This window comes from Benincasa hispida, chromosome 11 (genome assembly GCF_009727055.1).
Source record: "Benincasa hispida cultivar B227 chromosome 11, ASM972705v1, whole genome shotgun sequence".
Taxonomy (NCBI): Eukaryota; Viridiplantae; Streptophyta; class Magnoliopsida; order Cucurbitales; family Cucurbitaceae; genus Benincasa; species Benincasa hispida.
In genome coordinates this window covers 4,047,298-4,060,905 of record NC_052359.1, presented here as the reverse complement: position 1 = coordinate 4,060,905, position 13,608 = coordinate 4,047,298, and the positions used below count along the sequence as shown (strand labels likewise).

The window sequence follows — 13,608 nt, the reverse complement described above, 5'->3', positions numbered from 1 at the left end:
TAAAATTTAAAAATTTATTTATTTATTTATTTTGCAAAGGAAAGTAGGACATATATATATATATATATTTGTAAACGTATTATAATTAAAGTGTGAGGTGGGAGAATCAAATTTCTCATTTCGAGGTCGAGTATTATATCAGTTGAACTACGTTTTTTTTTTTTTTTTTTTAATTTAAAATTGAGAGACTAAAATGTAATATAAAGTGCTAACTAAGAACGGTTGGAGAGTAGTGACGGCTTTATTAACAAGCGGGGGAATAATCCAATGGGAACGATACAACTGGCACAGGTCAAACTCGTAAAGGTATTTGATATGAACGGTCCAGATTCAAAGCAACACAAAACATAAAAACGCGTCCATTGTTTTTATAACGCCATTTTTTCTTCTCTCCGTCTAACCTCGTGACTCATTTCGCCCTTTCTTCTTCCCGCTCGAACAATAAAAACCAAACAGAGAAACTAAAAAAATTCTCCCTCGCCGTCGCCGCCGTCAGTTCCTCCTCCGTTTCCGGCGTCTCCATATCCAGACACCGAACCAGCTTCCCTGAGATTTCGAAACAGCGTCGTCTCTCGTTGAAAAACGGAAAAAAGTCCAGACGCCAGAGAGAAGCAGAGGATAACGTCTAATCGACTGATCGATCGATTGATTCTGAGATTGAGGTGCAGTGGATGAGATAGTTGGAGAAACGGAGTGAAGACCATGAGATTCGATGGAGTATTGAGGATTTCAGCAGTACTGTTGGTGGTGGTACTTGCGGCGTTGGTAGTTGAAGGATCGGCGGCGGATTATACAAAGATGAAAACGAAGACGACGAATCATAGAAACGCTTATGCGTCGATGATGTACATGGGAACGCCTAGGGATTATGAGTTCTATGTAGCGACGAGAGTATTGATCAGATCGCTAGCGAAGCTTAACGTTGAAGCTGATCTCGTCGTCATTGCTTCACGCGATGTGCCCGTCCGTTGGGTTCGTGCTCTGTAAGATTCCGTATCTCTCTCTTCTTTATCTTTCTCTTTCTTCTTTTGTTATGAATTTCCTTTTTCCTTTTCTGTTTTCTGGAGCGATTTTCGGTTTTTCCACATGCTTTTCTTTGCTTGCGCTGTTGGCTGAAACTGACGTTGTTAGTAATAAGTTTCCATTTCGAATTTGACCTTACGGCGGGTTCGGCGGAGGGCGGGCCTGTTAGAGCTTAAGAAGTAGGGACGAATTGTAGTGTTCCTGCTTAATCTTGTCCGTTAGATTGCATCACTAGTCGTTCAGCGAACGGTATGATTGGTGGAAAGTTATTTTAACTTTCGTAGTCTGTGTAACACCGGAACATTTCTATCTCTCTCGTCTCCGGCTCCTTCTCCGGTCGACTTGGATTGGACGGCCGGCGGCCGGCGGCCGGCTGATTTGGTTCTTTTTCGGCTTTAGTATAGACATACGCATACAAGAGTCATCTTAGATCGGCTTAGTTTGAAATTTATAAATTCGAAAAATTATTAAAAATTAAAAGTGTCTTTAATTCTTATAGTTTAGATGGGCGATTGAACCATAACCTCCTTGGTGTCGTTATCCATTTTCACGAACTTTTTGATTTTTTTAAATTCATGCAATTTTAATAGTTTAAAGTATAATTAGAAATAATATTTAAACTTATTTCTAACCCATCAAATGACTTTTGAAAATTTTGAATTTATCAAGACAGAAAATAAAAAGTCTAAAGTGGTGTTCAGCTCGTAAAGTTGTCTCACTCATTGTTTGGTCAAGTGTTTCTAGGCCCATGGTTAAAAAATATGGCACATTTCACAACTACACTTTTGTCTCAAATACCTTGAAATTTAAGGATGATGAATTGGTTTATTATAGTCGATAGGTTACAATAGTTTGTGGGTTATAATAGTTTGTGGATAAAAAATAGTATACACGATAAAAAAGATGAGAAATATTAAATATTACAGTTTTGAAATAGTATTTACTATACTTAATTTTAGATTATAAATAGTTGTATATACTATTATTATATTTGGTGTCTCAAATATGGAGTGAATTATAACAATCCATTGTACCAACTTTAACTTGATACTTCAAAGACCTCCTAAGATACCCAATAGATACAAATTTAAGGGTTAGAAATTAAACTCGAAATTTAAACTTTTTTTTTTTTAAGTTAAAAAGCATATGAAGTTTGAAGGTAGAGTTTGGTCTCATCTAAAATTATTAGCCACTCAAATGTGTTGTCTTGTCAAAGGAATGAACTTAAACCAACATAAAAAGGACTTTGTTTGGTATTTTAAAATTATCTTTCCCAATCTCTTTAAACTTTTAGGTCTAAAACCAATTTAGAGTCTACAAATTTAGTTTTACCTTCCATTTAATTGTTATAATTTTAAAAGCTCCAATTTGATTTGCTTATCGTCTTTAAACTATTTTTTTTTTTTTTTTACCAAATTCACAAATTTTCTTCTAGTATTTTTTCTATCTAAACTTTAATAAAATCGACATATACAATCATTTAAATACAAAACATTAATTTAAGGTATCAATTATAATTTGACCAACAATTTAAAGAGACCTAAATCAAATTAGAAGTAACATTAAATTTGAGAATCAAATTACAAAAGTTGAAAATTTCATTCTATCTTTAAACATGTATAAATTATTTTAATATAGATATATACTATATATTTCATAAGTATTTATAAAAGAAATATTGATTACTATGTTGTGGTAGTGTCCTTTCTTTTTAAAAGTCGCCTTAGTATGGTTTGGGAATAGGATATAGCCGGCCAGTAAGGAAAATGATGTGGCCGTATAAAAAGATGACACGTGGACGATCCAGAATATGAAAAAAAGGATCTGTATTGGGGTTTAAGATCTTTATGTTTTCAAATTTTTCTTTTTTTTCTTTTTCTGCCTGAATTTGGACGGATCGATAGGGTTTCCCAATGCTGAAGCTACTAAAAAAGGGTCTGAGCGACTTTATCCAATTGTCGCTCAGCTTAAGATTAATGATTCGGAATTCCCATCCGGAAAAAAAAAAAAAAAAAGAATGATTGAAGGGATGGATGTGATTGGATGCCAATTTTTAATTTAAGATAAAATAACATCTTAGATAAAGAATTGGTTATTTAGCTTTAGATTATAATAAAATATATTTGAGACATAAACTATTTTAGTTTGAGAATAAATTAATAAATATTATAGTAAAAAATAAAAAAATGATAAAAGGAAAATAGTAAAAACTGTAACAAAAGAGAGTTTTGAAATAGTGTTGACTAATTAGAGACTACAAAATAATATTTATTGTAGCAAGAGGTGATTATTATAATCTTAGGATAGTCGTTGTCTCAAACACACCCTAAGAGACTAAATTTAAGATTCATTGTAAGTAGAATTAAAAGTACATTGATTAAAATTGAATAAATTTCAAAATATAAAGACTACGATGATATTTTAACCTTAAATTTATGTGACAAAAAACTTAGATGTATTTTGAGCTACATCCCTCTTCATTGAGTCTACTTAATCATCACATGATAATTTATTTCTCTCTCTTAAATGGTTTAAAGTTTATTTATTTGTTTTGTTTAAGAGGGGTACAATAATATTAAATAATTTTTTTATGGAAGAAAAAAATACTCATGTAAATATAGGGAGCAGGTACTACAGAACAACTTGGAATTTTGTTAAGATATTGCTAGTCTATGTGTCCTTAATAATTAGATATAGATTAAAAATTTAAATTTTCATTTCAAAATTTTTATGATATTAGCTATCAACCATATTGTGGTTTTTTTTTTTTTTTTTTTTTTTTTTTTTAAGTTTCTCGGATTTAAAAGTATATAGATTTTAATTTATGATATAGTCAGAACATGTCTTGACCCTCTTTTTTGTATTCTTAGCCCCTAAGAACTTTGGCCTTTCAAAAGTCAACTAGGGCTTTTGAAAGAATAAAGTTCTTTTTAATTGCTTTTAGTAAACCAGCTAGAACTCCCTGCAGGCATTTCAAGCCCTTCTTTTGAGGGCACCTCTATTGAAGTACAACCTACATATTTATGTCAAGATTTAAGGTTTTGGGTTTTAAGTTTATTTATTACTTATTATTTGTCATCCTCTTCACTTCTCATCAATATATTAAGGACGACGTAAAAAGTTTAGATCTTATTTAATAAGCATTTGTTTTTTTATTTTTTTTAATTAAGTCTAAAAACACCTCATCCACCTTTATATATATATTTTTTGTTTTGTTGTCTACTTTTTACTAATATTTTTAAAAATATAAAGTTAAATTTTGAAGGAAAAAAAGGTTTTTTTTTAGTTTTTTCTTATTTAAATTTGACTAAAATTTTAATTCTTTTAATTTAGAAAAATATAAAATATGGTAAGAAATTAGGAGAATATGTACCTAAGTTTTAAGAATTAAAAATAAAAAATTAAATGATTATGGAACGTTGAAATAGAAACTATTATTTTCTTTGAAGTATAGAGACTTATGAAGATTCTCAACTTTTTCTATTTTAAATTACACCACATCCATCAACTTGTCAGTCAAACATCTTTTGACAATTTCAGAACTTGTAATTAGAAGTTTGATATTTTCTTCAATCTATTTATTATTTATTGGTTTGTGTTGGGTTTCTAAAATCAAGATTAGATTATTTAAAAAAGAAATGGGAATATAGGATAAAGTCTGCTAGATTTTGAAAAGTTGTGATAAGGCCCTTGAAAAATAAAAGCATATACCAATGTGGTGGGATGTGGACTTAGTAGGGTTCGCAGAAGCTTCTTGCCTTCTTTTCCTCCTCCTAATGGCTTAGTTTTATCATCATTACTTTTTGTCGTTTTAGTGGAATAAATCGTAATTAGCCTTTTTAGTTTATGTTTGAATTTCATTTTGATTATTTCTATCATTTAGATTCATACCCGATTTGATAACTACTTGTTATTTGATTTCTAGTATTAGATTTTTAAAAATTAAGTTTATTTTAATCATCATGAGTTGGTATAGTGATAAATAGAAGATATGACATTGATAAATGACTAAGAAATTGTGAGTTCAACTCATGGTGGTCACCTATCTATGATTTAATATCCTACGGATTTCTTTGATATCTAAATATTGTAGAGTCAGGTAGATTGTCTCATGAGATTAGTCAAGGTAAGTGCGCATAAGCTGACTTTGAGCACTCACTGATAGCAAAAAAGAAAAGAAAGGGATCTTCATTTTATTATTATTATTATTATTAATTATTTTTAGTTTTTGAAAATTAAGCCTATGGTCACTGCTTGTTTTTTGTTTTTGTTTTTGAAAATTAAATTTATGGCCACTACTATCACCTTCAAATTTCTTCATTTGTTATCTATTTTCACCAATGGTTTAAAAAATTAAGCCAAAATTTGAGAACTAAAAATTAGCTTTCAAAAAGTTGTTTTTGTTTTTGAAATTTGGCTAAGATTTCAACCATTGTACTTAAGAAAAATACAAATCATGATAAAAAAATGTATATGATATGAATTTAATTTTCAAAAATAAAAAACAAAATAATTATCAAATAAGGCTTAAATAATTCTCCAACAAAACCTTATTTGCTCAAATTCATTCATCATCGTTGATTTTTCAATTGGCTAATTGATAAATATATATCTTGATTTATGTTAGAATTTGGAAAGTGGGGTTCCAACCACCTTGTTAACGTACACATCTACTTCTTAGAAGTGTTCATGGAATGTTTTACTAAAAAAAGTTAGTGAAGAATGAATCAGTATGGATGGTTATTAAATAAAGGATTTTAGGAGAAATGATGAAACCAACCTTATGGAAGCTCCTTAATATTGATTCTTATTGAAAGTTTTGTGTAATAACTATTCGATATTCAATTTTTTATTTTTAAAAATTAGACTTGTTTTCTAGATTGATATTCAAATCTCTAATTTAATAATATAATATTTTAAAATTTTAATATAATTTAGTAAATTTTATTTCAAACTTGTAAGGATAGTAATTCTGATAAGGAATAAATTATTTCGAGACCGTCCAGAGTTTCTTTATTATCGGATGTATGAGTGAGGATCTTAAAAATTGTTGATTTTTAATTCACACCTAAGATTATCAATAGAGATATTTAGATGTATCTTAAGATGTCCACGTTTTTATACATCTCATTATCAACATGGAAAGTAAATTAAAATATTTTAAACAAATACAAAAAATTTCATATACCAAATTATGATTGGACTCAGTGAGATGTACCGGTTTATGGAAGGACCAATGTGAGTGGCCCATTGGTTTGTTGGAGCGCATTAATAAAATGAGATGATTTAAGATTATTATTATTATTTTTTTTAATTGGCATTCTCTTTCTTCTATTCTTTTTTCCAAATAATAAACAGATTTCAAGTAGTTTTTAAAGTAATCACAAGTTGATTATGTCTTTCCATTATTTTATGGATTGACTTCATTACACTTATCTGTCACATTTTAATTTTTGCAGCAACTGATTTTCGATTAATCATATCTAATGATTTCCATGTATTTTATTATTATAATCACATTAATAATTATATTTTGTTCTTCTTTTAAATAACAAAATAATTGTCATATTACACTGCTTGCTCTTTCAAAAGAAAACTTATTTGGTAGGGCTAGAACAAAAATTGATTTTCTTACTTTGTTTTTCCGTTCAACATAAGGTGAGATTTGAAATTTCTCTCTCATATCATATATTTTATGTCAGTTGAATTATGTTCACTTTTAGAACAAAAATTGATAGAGAACATTATATATATTTTTTGAAACATACATAAATGAATAAATTTTCTTTATTCTCCATTTTTGTCACATGTTTATTTGGTGGGAAAGATGGGTGATTATTAGAGGAGGGAAAAGACTAGGGAGGAAAAGGTTGGAGAGGTCGTTTTATCGAGAATTTAGAACAATGACTTTTTGAAACATTTAGGCCAACGACCCCTTTTTCTTTCTTTTTCTCTGTCTTTTATTATTATTTATTGTTATCTTTTTCAAATATTATTTGTTTGGCCAATGTCTAGAGTTTTGGCTTGTGTTGAGGAAGTCCCCGTCCACATGGGTTTGAAGGGAACAAGTTTTTTTCGTCTTCTTTTCTTTGACATTTTCAACCATGGAAAATTGTGGGGTTTCGTGCCATCTAAATTCCGAAAAATTAAATGTATTAAATATCTAAAGAAGAGAATAGTCTCTAAAGTCTACCTATGTAGAGATTGGGGAATAAGTAAACATATGGGGCTTTTTTTTTTTTTTTTTTCTTTTTCTTTTTCTCCTTCATGTGGAGTATAAGGTCATCGTTTAATAATGATTTCAATTTTTGTTTCTTGTTTTTGGGATTCCTCTCCACTTATTCGTAATGACATAAAAGACTTATTTCGAATGACATAATTGTCTGACTTATTCCTCGATCTTCAAACTTCTCCTACTCCTTGTCGTTGGTCCTTCTTTCATTAATGATCAAATGAGATCACCATTTTCTAATCGTTCAAACGAATGTTTGAGGGATGAGACTTCCTATCACATGCACTTGCTTTTCACTGAAAAGAAAACCGTCTCTCTTCTATAAATATAAAGTAAAGCAAAGTGCTTGACGCTTCGGTGAAGAAAGCGCAATTAACATATTGATGGACATGATGCAAGACATATCATAAATGAGACAACAAAATCATTTCATAAAACATATATGCTTGACCTTTTTTGATACTTTTTTTGGGCATGTTTGTTCCTTTCCAATTTTTATATTATGATTTTTACATATTCTTTTTTAGAGACATTTGAATTTTTAGTCAAATTGAAAACTATTTTCTTCTTTGTTTTCCAAAGTTTAGTTTGGTTTTTAAATTTTTAATCGAAAGTGGATGACAAAATATAACAACTTATCTAGATCGTTAATACATTAATCTTCGTTGATGTTTTTCATTATTAAAATAGTTGAAACAACTTTCTGTTTTAAGATTTGTGAATAATTATGAATACTTTTATAGTTAGAACATAGATGATGTTTGTTATTTTGAGTATGTGAACTTTTCCAACTCTTTTAACTTGTGAGTTTTTGTTGTTAGGTAATGAAGGGTTTTTTCATGATTATGTATAGAAAATTTTTCATAGCTTTGTTAGTTGAATTATAATTAAAGTCGCTAGTGCAGGGAAGAAGAAGATGGAGCTAAAGTAGCGAGTGTAGATAACGTAAACAACCCATATAGAAATCAGTCAAACTTCGACAGAAGGTTCAAGCTAACATTGAACAAACTATATGCATGGAGCTTGACAGACTACGACAGGGTGGTGATGTTGGATTCCGATAACCTCTTCCTCCAAAAGACCGACGAGCTCTTCCAATGTGGTCAGTTTTGTGCAGTCTTCATCAACCCTTGCATCTTTCACACCGGCCTCTTCGTTCTTCAGGTAAATCTAAATCAATTTAAGATCTAAATACGATATATGGCCATATCTATGTCATTTCGTATCGTATGAACTACTAAGAGGCATAGATACGGGTAGGACACGATATTGACATATCAATGTGTTATATTTTAAAATTTTAGGATACGATTATTAAGGATTTATTGGTAGCAACTCATATTCTATTTTATTTTTCAGATTTCTTGAATTTAATGAATATGTGTTTGGTAGGTGATCTGAACTATGTTTTAAAAAATTGTTTTTGAAACTTTGATCCAAACACAAAATGTAAATTATGAAAATAACATCTTTGTTCGTTCGGTGCATTTAGATTTTGGGTATGAAATTTTAAAATACGAAATTATACTAAAAAAATTAAAAACATTAACAAATAGAGTATTTCATGTTATAAACTCAATTATTTTTGTTAAATTAAAATATTTAATATATTATATATTATATGATATTACAAAATAATAATACAAATTTTTTAACATAAAACAACTTCATAAATTAATTAGTAATTGTTTATAATCAACCTAATATTTAGTGAGTTACTATAATTAATCTTAAGGATTATAGATATATTATCGACCACATTTTGAATGATTGGTTAAATTAAAATTAAAATTTTGAATATGCTACTAAACACATGTCTGAAAACATGAAATACAACTCTTTTTCATTGAATCTTTTGTTTTCAATTTTTAATTTTCAGATTACCTACTAAATATGTTCAAAATATACATTTTTTTTGAAAAAAAATATGTATCATTTTTATAAAAAAAAAATCAAAATATATGAGTTGATGTATTTATATGCTTTAAAAATTTAGATTAATATATTTCAATTTATATGCTTTAAAAATTTAACTTAATATATTTCACACTCAAAAGTTATTATTATTGTTTTATATATGTTTTTTTAGTCTATTTTACAAGTATTCTATGCATGTTTAAGTGTACAGTATCTGTCCAACATGTGTTGGAGTTTCTACTTGTTAGATATGGACATATTGATCAAATTAAAGTGTCCGTGTTTCTTAGATTAAACAAAAAAATTTCTAAGCGAAAATCTTGATTTGAATATGGACGTGGCAGCCATCAAAGAGGGTATTTGATGACATGATGAATGAGGTGAGAGTAGGGAGAGAGAACCCAGATGGTGCAGATCAAGGCTTCATTGGGAGCTACTTCCCTGATCTGCTGAACCAGCCTATGTTCTATCCTCCTTCCAATGGCTCCATTCTTGATGGCAACTTTCGGCTCCCCTTGGGCTACCAAATGGATGCTACTTACTATTGTAAGTCCTTTCTTTCTTTCCTCTTTCTATTCTACATTATCTAACAACTTTTGCTGAACAAACCATAAAAACTATTACAATTTCCTATGCTTATACAACAATGTACAAAATAAGTTTATATTTCCAACTACACAGTAACAAGGTCAACCTTTTTACATCCTTTGGATTATTTTATTTTGAATATGTATCTTTGAGTTCACTAAAATTAGTAGTTTTACATCTTTTGGATTATGTTAAATTAAACCATTATTAGAAACATATATATTTTGAACATGTTTCTTTTTGAAGACTAGAGGAAAAGTACATTTTGTAGTCTCGAATTTTGAAAAATAGCATGTAGTGTGTTTTTTTAGCTTTCAAAACATATTTTTAGTCATTGAGTTTTCTTTAGATTATAGGTGCATTTGGTCACTCACTTTTTAAAATATACATTTTTTATTATCAAGTTTTTAAGAATAAGTTTAAAAAGTCCCTAAAATATTTTTTTATTACTATTTTATATAATTATATGATATCTTAAACCTATTTTAAAAATTTAGACATAAAAAATGTACATTTTGAAAATTTAACGATCAAATGCATATATATTTTTAAAAAATGGAGATTAGACAATTATGTTTTGAAAACTTAAGGATCAAACACACATTTATCAAAATTTGGAAGACTAAAAAGTTCTTTTTCGAAATGTATAACGGTTAAACAACATTTTGGTCCCTAAACTTTTATGAAAGTGATAATTTAGTTCTTGAACTTTCAATTTTGTATCAACTTAGTCCTTGTACTTTATTATGTAATAATTTAGTATTTATACTTCCAAAGTTGTAATAATTTGGTCATAACATAAAAAAAAAAAAAAAAATCATTAAAATTAGATGTCAGTTTTTATTATTTTATGATGGAGATTATTTTTGCCATTGAAACTAAATCATTACAAATTTTAAAAGTATAAAAGATTAAATTATTATAAAATTGAAAATACATTGACTAAATCATTGCACAAACCAAAATTTAGGGACTAAATTGTTAAATAAAAGTTTAGAAATAAATAAATAAATAAAAAAAAAGGTAGATTATATAATTATGGCCATATTTGATTAAGGATTAATGTCATACAGATTTAAGACTGCGATGGAGCATCCCTTGTGGTCCGAACAGCGTAATAACATTTCCGGGGGCACCATGGTTGAAGCCATGGTATTGGTGGTCATGGCCTGTTCTACCTCTTGGCCTCCAATGGCATGAACAACGCCGCCGCACTCTTGGGTATTCAATTTCCTCCCTCCTCCATTTTATTATAACTATTTTTCATGTACCAAACTTAAAACTTTCAATTTTATTCTCCATCTTTTAAAATAGGAAAAAAAAAAAATATCATTTTGGTATTTAGATTTTGAATTTAGTTTTGATCTCATCCCTAGTTTTTAAAATATTACACTTTATTGTGATAGACCGCAATAGATTACTATATTTTAAAATGTAATAATCTATCGCGATTTATCGTAGATAGACGATGATATTTTGTTATTCTTTTAGAAAAATTTTCAATAGTTTTGATTTAAAATAATTTTTCTTTTAAAAAGGAATAATTATTTGGATTTCTTTATTTTTTTTCTCAATCTTATTTTTATTAGGTTAGAATACCAGTTTAGTAGATGTATCGTTAAGTTCTTTAAAATTATATTTTTTTCTCTTTTTGAAAGAAAAAATTAAAATTCTTCTTCTTTACACAAATCAAAATATTCAAATATATAGACTAATATTACAAAAAACTTAATCACCAATAAACATACTATCATTTATTATGCTTACAAAGATCTATAATTTATTTATAGCTTAATTTAAAATATCATTTTTAGTCCATATAATTTGAGGTATATTCAATTTTAGTTCATATACTAATGATTGTCCAACTTTAATCTATTTATTTTAAATAAATCTTTAAAATATCATTAATTCTTAAATCTTAAAAAAAAATTGTTATCCATTTACATTTTTTCTATAAATTTTGAAAATATATTCACATATGGTATCTTATTGCATAAAAATTATTATTATTATTTAAATATTGATAAAAATTAATTTTGAGAGATTAATTAAAATTTATTATAATTATAGGGACAAAAACTATACAATTAAAAATAGAATACTAAAATTTAAACTAACTTTCAAAGTATAGAAACTAAAATGATATAACCACTCCAATTTAATTATTAGCTAAGACTAAGATGTCATTGCCTTGATACATTAATGTCATTTTTTATTTTAGACATGTTGGAGAGTTATTCTAAAATGATAAAATCATTTTTATTATTTTTAAATGTTTTTAATTGTTCTAAATTTTGATATCATGAAATTTTCATTTAAAATATAAAATCAAATAAATATTTGGATGTTTTCAAATATTAAAAAATAACCAAAATATTTATAAATATAATAAAATATCATTACATGGATATATTTGTAAATGTTTTCTAACGATTTTATTATTTAAAATAATTTCTCAGGTTTTAAATGATTTAGAAAAAGTCACTATGCAAATAAAATTGAAAAGCTAAGTCACGATTGAATCCTGAACAGGTACGGCGCGGAGATGCCATTAGTCCTGATCCAAATCCTGCTCTACTTAGGCATTCTCGCCATGATCCGTCTCGCCCGCCCTAATCTCACCAAGCTTTCCCACCGCCGATCGGAAAAACCCGCCGCCTCCTTCCACCACTCCGCCTTCAAACTCGCCGCCTTCTGGTCCATCCTCGCCGCCTACGCCCTTCCATTCTTCATCATTCCGACCACCATCCACCCTCTCCTCGGCTGGGGCCTCTATTTACTCGGCTCCTCCACCCTCTCTTTCCTCGCCGCCACCGTCTTCCTCCTCCCCCTTCTCCCCCTTCTCGTTCCTTCCCTCGGAATCTTCGGCGTCCTCCTCGTCATGGCCTTTCCCTTCTACTCCGACGGTGTCATCCGAGGACTCTGCATTTTCCTTTACGCCTTCTGCGCCGCCCCGGTGGTCTGGACGGCTGTAGTGAGGACGGCGGCGGCGATTCAGTCGTCGATTGATAGAGATGCGTTCTTCGTTGTGAAATCCGGTGAGACTTTGCCGTCTTCTAGGTTTAATAAATGGTGTTAACCGTTCATAATTGGGGTTTCTTTTTTAATTATATTATTTTGGGGGGATAGAATTGAAATTGAAGGCAGCTCGATTTAGTGGAAGAAAATTGATGTTTATACTCATTTTTATACATGGAAAGAGAGTATATATAGTTTTCATTTCACTTTCTTGTGATTGTTATGGAATTTTGTTTATAAATTATAAATTAAATCTAATTTCTTAAGATGATTTTGAATTTCTTTTCTGTGGACCATGTTTGATTTGATCTTTAGATCCATTGATTATTTTGGTTAAATTACGAGATTTCTATGTTTATTGACTTGCAAGTGTTTGAACAATTTGCGTTCAATAAGTTCTCAAACTCTAAAAATGTCCACACAAAAAAACTTTTTGAAATTTCAATTCTTGCTTTAATAGTTATATATATAAGCATGTTATCATGAAAAAGTCTTGGATGCTCCCTTGGTGGCATGGTTAGGAGGAGCTAATCAAAATCTTTTTTTCTATTATTATTACATGTAAATTTTATTTTTATAACAAATGAAACCATAAAGTTTCAATTTTTTTTATCTGATTTATTTATGAATTTAAAATATTAAAAATCACATTTAGTCCATAAACTTTCATAAAACTAACAAAATTTAGTCTATGAACTTTGGTTAACAATAATTTAGTCCCCATACTTTCATTTTTGTAGTAATTTCCCTAGACTTTATTATAAAACAACTTAGTCCTTATACTTTAAAATTGTATAATGATTTAGTCTTTATTGTAGAGATTAGTG

General features: G+C 28.8%; 1 protein-coding gene across 1 annotated transcript; it reads left to right on the top strand.

The window, feature by feature from the left end:
* Positions 1 to 375: 375 nt before the first annotated feature.
* LOC120091364 (putative glucuronosyltransferase PGSIP8) lies at positions 376 to 12,987 on the top strand. The gene is made up of 5 exons (XM_039049362.1): positions 376 to 983; positions 8,161 to 8,419; positions 9,517 to 9,718; positions 10,834 to 10,981; positions 12,296 to 12,987. Exons 1-5 carry the CDS (start codon positions 703 to 705, stop codon positions 12,840 to 12,842), a joined length of 1,437 nt encoding a protein of 478 aa, XP_038905290.1. The 5' UTR covers positions 376 to 702; the 3' UTR covers positions 12,843 to 12,987.
* The last annotated feature ends 621 nt before the right edge of the window (positions 12,988 to 13,608 follow it).

Excerpts from the sequence above, each read along its gene's own strand:
- LOC120091364 (XM_039049362.1), top strand. The coding sequence starts at position 703 with ATGAGATTCGATGGAGTATTGAGGATTTCAGCAGTACTGTTGGTGGTG. Across the intron at positions 984-8,160 it reads GTCCGTTGGGTTCGTGCTCT|GGAAGAAGAAGATGGAGCTA; the intron begins GTAAGATTCCGT and ends TCGCTAGTGCAG. Across the intron at positions 8,420-9,516 it reads CCGGCCTCTTCGTTCTTCAG|CCATCAAAGAGGGTATTTGA; the intron begins GTAAATCTAAAT and ends TGGACGTGGCAG.